Genomic DNA, 13,671 nt, shown 5'->3' with positions numbered 1-13,671 from the left:
AGCATAAAATGTACTTTTATTTTACACAAATTATCCACAAGCTGGAAGAGTAATATTTCCGGATTGGTGTTAGGGTGGAAACGCGGATTTTATCATCTTTGGAGTCACTGGCCATTTTAGTTTATTCTCACTAGCCTGTTCTTCCCTCTGCTTTTGATTTTTGGTCTCCATACCCGGCGTGTACGTCGGCACAGCTTGTCCTTCGATGCTTAACAACTTCAGCTCCAATGGGCCCAGATGGAGGTACTCCTGCAACACAAAACTGTTTTCAGAGCTCCACAAAAACTGATCAGTTTTTTTTTTATAACCTTTTCCTGGTCATTTGAGCTTGGACACTCGCAATGTTAGATTAAATTCACAATATTAGAATACATAAAGCAATTCTTGTTTTTATATGGTTTACTGGTTTACTAAATTTTAAACTGACAAAAGAACAAAAATGTAAAAAACACATATATATTTATATATCATGTATTGTGTGTCATTGTTTAGTACTATAATTGTACAAGACAAATACAGTTTTAAAACAGAGGCACACTGCATCTACAACCTGCAGGGGCCCCTGTAAGCTGATCATGAACTATTCATCCTTTGATCCTCAATGATTGCAAACAAAGCTTCACTAAAACACAATATTATAGGAGTGCTTTATTATCATATCAGTGCTCAACCCAGAATTTTTTTTTAAGCCGGGTGGGAAGAAATTCCAGGTGGGTGGTATTGTATTGTGACTGTATTGTATTGTGACCCAACTCATCAGTAACCACGCAAAAACAGCCAGGCGGTTGCTGAAACATTTTGGGTGGTGCACCCAGCTAAAAGGGGCCGGGGAGAACACTGCATAATATTAAGTTTATTTGTAGACATCACCCATACAGCAGTATAGTGCACAGTGCAGTTCTATGGAGGTTCTGCTTACTTTGAAATCCTTTGCATCCTCATGCAAATGTTTTAGATCTAGAGAAAGCGCAGAATCTCGGTCCTCGGGGGTGGGCAGATGTCTGTTTTCTCCTACAAGATGAAAAGTTATGATGAACACATTTATTTACACCCTAGCAGCCACAACAGCTATGAAATTAAAACTATTATGTTCCTTTGGAGGCAACAAACTGCAAACTGTTCACTCAGCTGGACTAGACAATCTATCAGTAGGGAGCCACTGGCCCTGTAAAGTCCTCTTTGCCCTCCCCATTTCTAGGGAAGCACTACTAAAATATCCTTTCGTAGGAGAAATAAAGGGACTCATTGTAGACGCTTCTCTACTGAGAGCTTTAGAAAATAAGTTGTAGGCCGGTCACTGAACCTATCACAAGACCCTCTAGTAGGCTAACGTTCATTAGGGCCCCTAAAGTTGGAGACTGGCATCACTCAACAAAAAAACAAGCATAGGTCTATCAAAATATACAAAAATTTAAAAATAAAACAATTTAAATGCGTTTAAAGATTCAAGTTCCTTCATAAATGTCTGTGAATGTTCTCATTTATCCCGGTCATTGTATAACTAGTAGTAGTTAGTCTCATTCAACTGGACTTTTCGACATGTTTTGCAACTTGTCCAAGCCACTTCTCCAGCTCTCAAGTTTTTAGCTAGGTTCTGACACTATAGGACAAATACAAAGCAAGTTATTTTTCGTCTAGATTCTCACTGTTTTGTATGTTCATGCAAGTGTGAAAGGCACATATAATTTTATTAAAAATACATGAATTGTACCTGCAGCAGGGAAAATGGGATTTCTGATTTTGTGTAGGGGTTGGATAGCTCTTTTTATTTTCCTGTCCACACAAATACACATTTTGTCCCTGGCAGTCAGTTTAAAAATAATATATTGCCAGCATTTCAGTGAGTTCCTAAGTTCCTGTGTACTTCGCCTGTTTTACACCAGAATCTAATGTATCTCCCTGATGAAGTTCTACGCATTACACTACACAGCTACATTACAGATCTTCTGTATAAAGATGAGCTAAAAGGGAAAGTGTTCTGTAGCTCAAATTGTCTCTGTGAGCCACCAATGTCAAGGTACTTTATGCATATGACAAACCTTCACCATCAGAGGTTGTGTCCTCTTCTGGTGGATCCAGGCCAACCATCTGCGTTAGGAAGACATTCCTGGAAGAGAAGGAGAAGGGATTAGAAGACGCTGTGCTATGAGATCTCATTCCATTCAGAAATAACTATATCTGGATTGCCAACAATATATAAATCATTTCCTTACTATATGATGATTTCAAATTTCTAGACCAATGTGCAGTGCAAAAGGCAGCAGTATGGACACATGAACCTTATTTTATAGAAGAGCCCAAAAATGAGGAGGGAAATGGCAAATGATTCCAGGATCATACAAATACACACACATTCACAATGCATATACACCCGGCCGTCCATATAATCTAAAAGAAAACCTCATTTATAAATCAGACCAGGCTGCCATTATTCTGTGGCCCATTCGGACAGCCATGTGCCCATTACAAGCACCCTTAGCAGTGGGCAGAGGTCAGTGTGGGCCTGCCCTGCAACTACAAAGCCCCAACCTCAACATGCTGCAATGCACTTTGTGTTCTGACATCTTTTTTCACAACCATTTTTTATTTGTCACTCTTCTGTGTAAAAGTTTGTAGAATGTGGAGCATATAAGTGTCTGCTGCCATGGGCTCCAGTTGCCATTTTTGGGGGAGCTGGTTTTCTCAGAGTGTCAGAGATCTCATACTTACTGCGATGGAAGGACCAGTTTAGGACCAGGGATGCTTGCTGCCCAACAAGTTCACCCTTGATATAAGTCCACTTACTACTGATACCAGGTAGAGGACTGGGGGTTCCATCGAAAGTTTTGCTGAAGTTCATGCTTATTTAAAGTTATGTTCTACCCAGTCATCTAACAAAACTTAATTTTACCTCGTCACTTAGATCTGTACACCGGCCCATTTTTCCATATATATAATTTATGTTAGGAGGGCAGGATGTTGGCATTCTTTAATTAAAGTATCATAGGTCTTCTGAGAAACCGAGCAGCCCGTGTCCTGCCCTATAGAAACAAAGATGTAGTCGTAGTCCACCCAGAAGAGTATTTCATTTCATGCCATTGAACCGATACAACAGCAATTTGATTTTCCCTCAGCATTGGCTAAAAGTTCCCTTCACAGATGTTTGAGCCAGTGCTGGAGAAGCTTCTCTGTGCGGGGATCCCCACATTCCTCCAAGGGGTTAATCCCTGCTGCACTCCTCTCATTTATTACCCCGCATGTGCATTAGGAGCGTACCTGGATATTTTTAGATCCTGAAGCCGGCAATTGAAAAGATGACTTATTAATTGCAAATTTTCTTGCTCAGTCTTATAAACATTCGCTTCCAGATCCTGAATGTCTTTACTGTAAATTGCAACCTGGAGAGGACGAGAAATGTGAATAAAAAAACCTTTGAATACGCAGAGCCGAAACTGAAAGCCTTTTAAGGAGAACGGGTTTTTATGGTGGCTGAAGATTCCGGTCAAAACAGCTAAATACACAAATGAAATACATATATGGGGGGTGTTTTACATGTCATAGGATTTATATTTCTGTATATTTGGACTGGAGATTTACCTTCCCACACATAGCACAGTCATCCAGACCTGACTCTTCTCTGATACAGATAAGCAACACAACTTGGTCACCTCCCCACCCCGGCTTATAAATGGACAGTAAGGGAGCAGCAATGTACTAATAAGGCCACCTGTCTGCTCTCTTCTCCGGTCAGCATGCTACTTATCAGCAGAAGATAACTGCTTGGCCTGGTGCCTTCATATTAAACATACATTATAAGCTAAAAGGACATACATTGAGCACCCGACTAGTGGCTGCTCCACAACTGTTGGAGGCTCATGTGTTGCAAGCCATAGACTGGCTTATTACCCAGATTTTCATACAGCCAACCCCTAGTTACCTCTTTCTTCATCCACTCATTCTCTTGGATTTCTTTCTGGCTTTCTAAATCGATATGCTTCACTGCATCCTAAGGAATTAATGAAGAAATTATCAGTTTTATGTTCTGTTCTCTGATTAAGATCCCTTAAGAGGAGTCAGATGTGTAAATCCTGGTGTCTGTAGGGTTCATGGCTATGATCAGCAAGGTCTAACACAGAATAGCCCCTGTTGCAGCCTTTCACATTGTGATTTGTACAAGTTACAGTCTGATTCCTTGGCAGAGGAAAAGCTTCCCCATCTGCAGAAGTTGTGGCATCATATGCCTAGGCAAAATCTCCTGGCTGGAGCCTGAGGATGACTTTATAATAATAAAAGGTGAACTTTTTTAATATAGAGCATGTATTTTGTCAAGGGATTTATTCATGCAGACAAAGCTGCTAAGGAGGTTACCTATCAGTTATGTATCATGTTTAGTTGGATGCCAGTGATCAGTACCTTATAGCGGGAATTGGCAGGAAAAGTTAAGCTCAGCTCCTGCACACTAATATGTACGTTTTCTGTTTTCCCTACCTGTTGCTCTGTTTTTCTAATGCATGGTTGAATATTAACCATGTGTAAGCTCTATGATGAAGAAAACAAAGGATTAATGATCTTCTCCTCACCAAAATTAGTCATTTGAGTTCGGGTCTGGTGTTTGTCCAAGAACCCAAAAACTGCATTCTGGATGGTAGGGAGAAAAGATCATATACTCACACAAACTATACAACTAGTATACTATAGATCATGGGATAGAGATGACTTTGTACAGCTCAGACATGACAATAATGCTACCCTTCATGTTATTAGGTATTAAGGTATGCACAAGAAGCAAAAAGGGGAGAATGTAACAACTACAATGAAAAGCCATGTATACCAATGTGGCCATTTCTCTTGTCATATCCATCTTCCTCTCTGTTTCCTGTTCTATCTTTTCTTTTGTCATCTTTAGGTTTCTGTTGAAATGTTCTGGATGCAGAAGAGAAAAAAAAAATTGTAGAACACAGAGGTATTGCAAGTGATGGTTATATTGGCGAACTAGTTCCCAAAGCCAGGATTTACCCACCCCACTGCCTCACCATAGACACCCAGAAAACACCCCACCACCAGCCTGGCCCCTTTCCCAGGCCTGGATGAACCCAGTCTGCATAATAATGCAACAACAATGGTATACGGGTTTAATTCGAAGAACATAAGCAGAATGAGATTACTTGGTCCAGGCCAATAAGAAGATTGCCAGTTCTGGTAAAAAACTTGGGATAAGTATTCTTTTTTTTTCTTTAATAGGGATTGGGATACAAAGTAATGCCTGGTCTGATTCCATTCACACACATGAACAAGTAGACTGCCATATCGAGTATTTAGGTTCCTTTATCCATCAAGTGTGGGATTTCTTTCTGGGAGTCAGCAACCATGAATCACAATACATCTCCGACCCGTGTGGCTGTAGCTGTAGTACATCAGCTTTGAGAAGCTTGACCTTGGATGTGTGCACAGCCAATTGATGCTACTGAAACCATAATTGTTAAAGTCCCCAGCAAAGGAAATGTTTCAGTATGAATGTATAGCCAAACTGTTTTACAAAGGTGTACACAAGAGGTAAAACCTTTGCTATTAGGGAATTTTTTATTGATTTTATGATCCAGAAATACATCAGGAACTCTCTCAAAGTGAAGGACATTCCCCACGTATCTGTCCCAGGAACATCTGCTCCCTCCAGAAGATCTCCACGTATAACATATTAGGTAATTGACGCCTGATAGTCATGCTCTTACCGGGGCCAGAACATGTACAGCAGTCACCTGGCATCATTCATCAATCCGCCACGGCAGATCGGGAATGACCACTATGCATATCATTGCGGAGAGCACAGTGGGGTGTCACTCACTCATCCTCCCCTTCTCTTCTACATGGAACAGAACGCTTGTTTGTTCATGTTACTGGAAACGATAAGGATTGTTTCCAACAACAAAAATCCTATGTGTATACTTAGCCTTACCTCTTGTTCTTGTGGGCACAACTCTAAAATCTGGGGTTTCCCAGCTTTTGTTTTGGTACAATTAAAGGGATTATTCTTCCCAAAAAGTGCATAGACAGTAATAAAAGTTTGACAGAAGATCCAACTTACTCTCTCTGAACCAAAAAAAGGTGTGCCTAGAGGTACATTTTTTACTCACCAATATCTGTATTATTAAGAAACAGCCAATGGAAGAATCTCCTAAATCTGACACTTCTGGGAGTGACGGAATCTTGTCGCCTGCTGTGTTGAGGTTCCTTTTATTGTCCCCAACATTACTAGAGTGGATAGGAGGAACCTCAGCACACCTGGACACCAATTATCTGACATTCACAGAAGGTTAAATTTAAAAGTTTCATCGAGCAGAAGCTTCCATATAACACAAGAACAATCTATGGTGCAGACGGCAGCAGAGGTAATTATAGAACTTTCTTTTAATATGAACTCATCTGGAACTGACCGTTTATTTCTGTGAAGTTCTGTGCCATATGCCCGATTTCCTCTTGCAAGAGATGAATCTGTTTGGCATGCTCTGGACTCCCCACGTTCTTATATTCCAGCCAATAATCCCTCTCAGTCTTTGCCAATGTAATCTGCTTCTCCAGGTGCGATATTTGGTTGCGGATCTCTGAAAAGCAAATATTGAAAAGAGGAAAAATATACAGAGACAAGCTTTACTTCCTTGTGGAGACACGTGCCTGAGCTGCCAGAGTGACCCCCGTGCAGACATTTCAGAACCAACAAACAAAAACAGTTCAAGCGATAATAGACGTTGTGTTTTTTGTAACACTGGGGATGGAAATGTCCACAGGAAAATGTCCTCAAATGGTTTCAGTTGAAAACAATTTTTTTCTACCTGATCATTAGCTTCTTTTCCAGTTACTTTACATGTCTGTACCTTTCAGTAACTTGTACCAGATCTCTGATTGGATAATTCCTAATTGGGGCCCTTCCAACAGTGTATGCAGGGAATATTTTTTCTTGATCCCTGTGACTTCTGTACAAGCAAAGAGGAATTTAGTCACCATGTTAGAGCACATGTTCAATGTTAGATGGATACTGACACAGTTAGATCATGGTTGCCTGCAGTGAGGAGAGATTGTCTCCTTGACCTCCATATAAATTAGCCTTACCAGCGCTTTCTATAGTGTATCTATAGGCACAGCAAGTTATGTGACTGCTAAGGGGCCACGGACCAAAGGGTCTGTTTACACAGTGATTTATTCTTGTAGGAACAGCCTTCGGCACATTCGTTTTTATAAAATGAAAAAATATAATATCTGAGAACCTCTATACTATTGCAATGAAAAAAAAGTTTGTTTTCTGTATCACCAGATTACCATACCTATATAATTTATGTTAAATTGGCCAGTTATAATCTCCTGTGTGACAGGGTAACAATGCAGTAACGCAGTTACATAGTTACAGAGTTAGGTTGAAAAAGACATAAATTCATCAAGTTCAACCACTAAGGAAAGAAACATATCCCAGATATAAAACTCTATGGACATAGTTGAAAAAAACCCTGGTACGATTTGCTCCAACAGAGAAAAAAAATCCTTCCTGATTCCCTCAGATGTTCCCTGGATCAGCAGTCTCTGCAGTTAGAAGGGAGATCAAAAGCATTGCAAATCTGTAACAGGGTGTACGTGAGCAAGGAACTTCATGGTCAGATCACCAGGTATTATTTAAAGCAGAACTAAAATTCTCCTTTTAAGAATCCCCAATCAGACAGGTCTTTATTGCAGCGATATCCCTTTTGCAATAATCCCCCCTATCTGCCTAATTGCTGTAGGTATGTTGCAAAAAGTTGGGCTGGCAAACACGCAACATCAGCTTTGGTGTCCAGGATGCCTGGCTTCTCCTACACATACCAGGAATGAATGAACGCCTGTACACCTGCGCGGCCATACATAATGGGTAAAAGTAGTTTGCAGGAAGAGAAGAAAGAAGAAGAAGGCAACACCCTATACAGGAATGGGGACAGGTGAGTAATAGGGCATTTGTTTCCCTATCTAAACCCACCACTAAACCTGGCAAATTCTAACAGCAATCAGGTTAATACGTGAACACAGACTGTACAGAAGCAAAGTGGTGGACAGAATATTTGTATCAAGGGCCAATCAGCTTGCACATTCATTTCTTCCAATCTCTAAATTGAGCCACAATGAAATGTGACCTTGTAACACCCAAAGCAGAATGAACAATAGGTGCCAGACTACATTCTCACCATTCTTGTATTACAATAGAAACCACATGTCTGCAGAAGAAATCAGGAATCAGAAGCAATTCATGGGATGTAGGTGATGAGAAATTGTCTGACCACAATCTGCCAACAGGAAGCTAAAAAGGAATGTGAGGTCAGATAGCTCAACTATATACTGAGCCTGATTTATTAAAGCTCTCCAAGACTGGAGACGATAGACTATCATGGGAGAACATGGCTGATCCAGCAAACCTGAATTAGATTTCTATTAATATATTATTATTAATATTATTATAACAAATAGGATTTATATAGCGTCAACATATTACGCAGCGCTGTATATTAAATAGGGATTTCTTAAAAACCATTTGCTAATAACTGACAAATATTTTCAATCCTGGACCAGATCCATTCCAAGTTTGCTGGATAACACAGGTTCTCCTATGATAGTCTGTCTTCTCCAGTATTAGAGAACTTTAATAAAACAGATACAGTAAGGTATTGAATTTGTGAGGTTCAAAGGTAATACTTAACATTTTCACTAATACCATAATTATTTTTTAAGAATTTGCTTTGTAGTATTTTGGGTTTAGTTGGTCTTTATTGGAACCTAAAAACCTATACATGGAACCTTGAAAAATATAAAAAATGGCATCCCATAAAATGAGATTTTAGTGATTATGTTGACATCTATATTCAATGTGCAGTTCACTAATCATAGGAAACTCTGCTGCTTCCATCCATCATATTTATACCTTGTTTTATTAAAAGACTATTATTTCCTTTGAAACCTGCCAAGATTACAGTCTCTCATTCAACTCCCTCATCTCAGCTGCTATATTAAGTAAAATTCCTGGTTGAGTCTCACTTCTTGCATTTAATTGCTCCTGAACTAACAGACTTGCAGCAAGAAGAAGGAACAGGGGAGGTGTGGGGCTCTGGGGAGATAAATGTTAAGTATTAGAGATATGCTGTGCTGAGAGAAAAGACAAATATAAAAATAACTTTATTCCCATGCTAATATCAATGGAAACACTGCAGAGGAGAGAGGAGACTGCAGAGTGATGCTGTCATGAATTCTGAACATTTCCGACAGCAGACAGGAATAAATTTGAAACGAATTCCTAGAAATATTTAAGGGGCCTTTACACCAAAAACCGATAAATCAGCTATATGGGTAGAGTCTGACCTTACTTCTTATATCCCATGGAGATGCCATGGGTAGTATCTTCCTATTGATTTTGATTTAATTAATTAGATTGTGCTGCTGTGTCTTGTAGCCATGTAGGAGCTGGCAGGTGATATACCTGTGATATACACATGGCAGGGAACGCAGACATCCAACTCACCTGGAAGTCACTTCTGGAGACTGTAATTGTTCATTGAGTGAAATGAGAACTTACGTATTAAATACTTTGTCAGGCGGCTTTTTAAAGACAGAGACAGTTTAGAGCTAACTTCCGGGAAGATATAAAACACCAATGAATGCAGCTCTGTATACATTGATACACCTTTTTTTAATTCCAAATGAATGAAATAAATTCAAGGTGCATCAAAATAAAGTGTGTGCAAAGTTACTGCAATGCATGTTGACGCATTTAATGTGCATGCGTTTTTTTTTTTTTACATTTTGGTTTATTGGAGATTATAGCATCCACGCAAAGAATAAGGATACTCCTCTGCAACATGCTTTACAAAGATAATGAACCGATTGATGACTGATACCTGGAATGCTGATATAAATAGAGAAATTGAGAGTCAGCCTCTTGCAGTTTTGGGGACAGCAGAGCAAAACTGGGTGAGGGAGCAGAAGTGCCAAACATTTATGCCGTAACGAAAAAGGATAGAAGACCAGCAACCCCCCCCCCAGCCAGACAAAACTGTCTTGTGGCAGAACTCCGTAATTCTCAGATTTGGATGGAAAGAAATACAAATCCTTTGACAGGTACAATGACCCCCCTATGTATTTTATATGAGTATATAGCTGTTTATCTAGAGTTTAGCTTTAATTCAGGTTATGTAGTGTTGGTTTATGTAATGTTTTTCAAATTAGGAACCAAATCAGATCCTCATCTCTGAGGGACAGTTTTTTCTTTCTTGCTGGATTGCTGGACAGAATTATCTTAGTTAATGACTAGTTTTACCTCCTAGACTGTAAGCTCTTCTGGGCAGGGTCCTCTCCTCCTCCTGTGTCACTGTCTGTATCTTTCTGTCATTTGCAACCCTGGCGCTCTGTAATATGTTGGTGCTATATAAATCCTGTGTATTATTAATAATAATAATAATAATAATAATAATAATAATACCAGGAACCTTATAGGGACATCTTCATCTGCCAATAGGTTTTACGACTACAAGCCACAAAGATTTAAAGGGCACAAAATTGTCCACCTCAGGGGTGAGCAGGGGTAGGGGCATAGGAGGCATTTGCTCTTTAGACTTGTATTTTTTTTATTTGGCCTTGTCTGCTTCCCACAGCCCCTTGAAATCACTGTATCTTTCTTACCCAAACTCTCTCCTTCAGGACTGAGCATAGAGCAAAGGGTGAGGATGCAATTTGCTGCATCAACCATACTAAGCCCTACATCCCAAACAGAAAAATGGAAAGTGTGAGGGATTTTAAAGGGTCAACAGAAGGTGAGGGGACAGTGTGAGGTTCTGTCCTTTGTTGAAGATCCTGCTCCCCTGATTACCAGGGACTAAAGGGAGAAGAAAAAAAAGCTCCCTCTGTGTTGTGACATATCTGTCACTCATTTATGTACCAATTACTACCTGTCACTCATTTATGTACCACTTACTACCTGTCACTCGTCTGCCTCCCACTAATGTACCCGCCACTTGTCTACCTGTCACTGGAATCTGCCTATCACTTGAACCTGCCAGTTACTCGAACCTGCTTGTCACCTAATTTGCTTTTTACTAGAAAATGCGTGCCCCTGGGGTACAAGTTAGTGGGGAATCTGCCCGTCAATGGAATATCATTATTTGTGTGTCTTTGATATCTGTGTGTCATTAGTAAAAACTGCATATCACCAATATAGGATTGTTGTTAATATAATTGGCATATTATTACTTTTTCTATGTTGTTAGAATTATATTCATACAATTGATATTTGCTCATGGTTGGCACGTTCTGACTGTCATTGATATATGCCTGTTTTTGGTAATATCTGGATGTCCATTGTTATTGGCTTGTTGATGGTAATATCTGCATGTCAATGGAAATTGCTTATTTCTGCATGACGGTAAAAATTGCTTGTCACTGTCAAAGATAAAAGCCTGCTGGTGATTGGAGCACATGCAGCATAACCACAGTAGTCACATAACCCCAGGCACATAGAAGTTCCCCTCAGTCAGTGACATTCCCTCAAGGTCTGTTGGGAACAGGGTTCCAGACTCCTAATGTTAGTAGCAGAACACTACAGAACAAAGAACATATTACATGAGGCAATGCAAAATATGGCACACACTATAAAGAGATCTGGAAGGATGAGATAATTTTGGTTGCCTTTAAAGCTGGAAAACAGTATGGGGGCAGAGGGAGACTCTATATTTATAGCTTGTAGCCTTGTCCATTTTTTGCCACATTCACTATCAGTCCTCTATTCCACATATCCAACTAAGGAAACTTGGTTGTCATTGCATGCCCAAACCAGATTGTCAAATTGCTGCTTTGCTCCAGCTACCCACCCAGTGCCATATGGCAACAGTGCAAACATAACTGTCACATGGCATTATTGTCATTTCTAATATAACAAATAAAACAATACACATATTTTGTGGATTTATTTTCTGTACCTTCAAGCAAATTCTCCTTCTCGCGAATAAACTCCCATTTCTCTTTCATCAACTCGTCTACTTGTTCCCGATTGACGATCTCTTTCTTAGCCAATTCTCTTTCCTGGGCTTTGGCGTCACCCAACAGTTCCTTGACGTGTCCCGTCTGTTCGGTCCTAAGACGTTCATTCTGGATGGGAAACCAGAATTGAGGTTATTAGGATGGATTGGACAGATTACCAAAGCAAACGACGAGTGAGTTCAACAAACCACATAGAACAGATCTCATTTACAGAAATATCTTAAAGGTAACCTGTCTAAGGCTGCATATGCATGTCAAATTATTGTTGCCCAAGATAATCATGCTCATGAAAATTTGACATGTGTATAGTGGTCCCCTAACATTGATCACTGATCAATCCTGACTGAACAATGACGATCGTAAACAACCGCTGTGCCCTCCACCCCTCCCCTCTTCAAAGAACAGAATGGGTGCTGTGTGTACAGGACAATTTCATTTTTCTGTCCATGGAAACATAAAAGATCAATTCCAGCAACAGAACTTGGTTGTGTGTACACAGCCCAAGGTGTAATCACCAATACTGGCTCAGCGATTAGAACTCTGACCTTTGCAGCACTAGGTCGCAGGTTCGAATCTCAGCCAGGACACTATCTGCATGGAGTTTGCAAGTTCTACCCGTGTCTGCATGGGTTTCCTCCGGGTACTCTGGTTTCCTCCCACATCCCAAAACAAGGTTAATTGGTTTCCCCCAAAAATTGTTTTTAGACTGTGATAATGACATATTACTACGGTAGGACATTAGATTGTGAGCTTCTTTGAGGGACAGCTAGTGACATGACTATATGGACTTTGTACAGTACTGCATAATATGTCGGCGCTATATAAATACTGGCTAATAATAATAAAGATCACCATGTGTTCTGTTACATTACACCCATGCATACCCTTTCCTTGTATCTTGTATTCTTCTCTTCTATTTGTTTCACCTCAGCCAAGAGTTCTTCAATCATTGCCTCCTTCATCTGAATTCTGCAGGAAGTTATATAATAAAGTAACAATAAGTTTCTTGTTCACTTGAATGGAAAATATTATTTTAACCATTTAACACTTCCGCTACAATATATTCATATCACCTGAAACTTCATTTAAAACAATATGATGTAAATAAAAAAAAAAAACAAAAAAAAAAAACAGTGACACTTATTAAATGGTCACTGCTGCTTGTGGTATTCATTCATTAAACCTTTACCTATAAAGTTACACTAAGAAATTATTTTGACTTTTTTTTTTTACAAAAAAGTAGCAACTTTTTATTTTTATTTTAATAAAATGTATTCTTGTTTAAAATCTTAATAACACTTAGTCAAACTTTTTCCTCCATTTCTGTCCTTATTTTTCATTTGAGTGGTTTTTAATGTCTATGTTTAATTACTAATAATATATTTTTTTTATGAAAAATGTGCAAAACTAATTACCCCCTTAGCAGTATTCCCCAGTGTGGCTTGGGGTAAAAAAAAAAAGCATGCAAAAAGTTGTAACCCTAAACCACACTCGGGGTAGCTAAAAACAATAAAACACGCACACTTACCTGGTCCCATCAGCCTCCCCCGGCATTCTGCCCGACGGATCTCATCCTCGGGCCGCGTCCTCTTCTTCGGATCTTCAGCCGGCGAGTGGACTGATGTTCCCCGGGGTTTCCCGGTGACGTCGATGCAT

General features: G+C 39.6%; 1 protein-coding gene across 5 annotated transcripts in view; it reads right to left on the bottom strand.

Moving 5' to 3' along the window:
- Positions 1–13,671, bottom strand: part of CCDC83 (coiled-coil domain containing 83) — a 23,721-nt gene continuing 10,050 nt past the window's right edge. For all 5 annotated transcript variants that reach the window (XM_072402307.1, XM_072402298.1, XM_072402282.1 and 2 more), the window contains 9 exons: positions 12,900–12,984; positions 11,955–12,123; positions 6,411–6,578; positions 4,811–4,902; positions 3,917–3,985; positions 3,256–3,377; positions 2,040–2,107; positions 920–1,011; positions 1–249 (listed from right to left, as the gene is read on the bottom strand). In XM_072402307.1, the coding sequence (XP_072258408.1) occupies positions 70–249; positions 920–1,011; positions 2,040–2,107; positions 3,256–3,377; positions 3,917–3,985; positions 4,811–4,902; positions 6,411–6,578; positions 11,955–12,123; positions 12,900–12,984 (1,045 nt within the window). In that variant the 3' untranslated portion in view covers positions 1–69. The remainder of the gene's footprint in view (positions 250–919; positions 1,012–2,039; positions 2,108–3,255; positions 3,378–3,916; positions 3,986–4,810; positions 4,903–6,410; positions 6,579–11,954; positions 12,124–12,899; positions 12,985–13,671) is intronic.

Source organism: Pyxicephalus adspersus, chromosome 1 (assembly GCF_032062135.1).
Source record: "Pyxicephalus adspersus chromosome 1, UCB_Pads_2.0, whole genome shotgun sequence".
In the NCBI taxonomy this organism is placed as follows: domain Eukaryota; kingdom Metazoa; phylum Chordata; class Amphibia; order Anura; family Pyxicephalidae; genus Pyxicephalus; species Pyxicephalus adspersus.
This window is presented reverse-complemented; position numbering and strand designations above follow the sequence as displayed.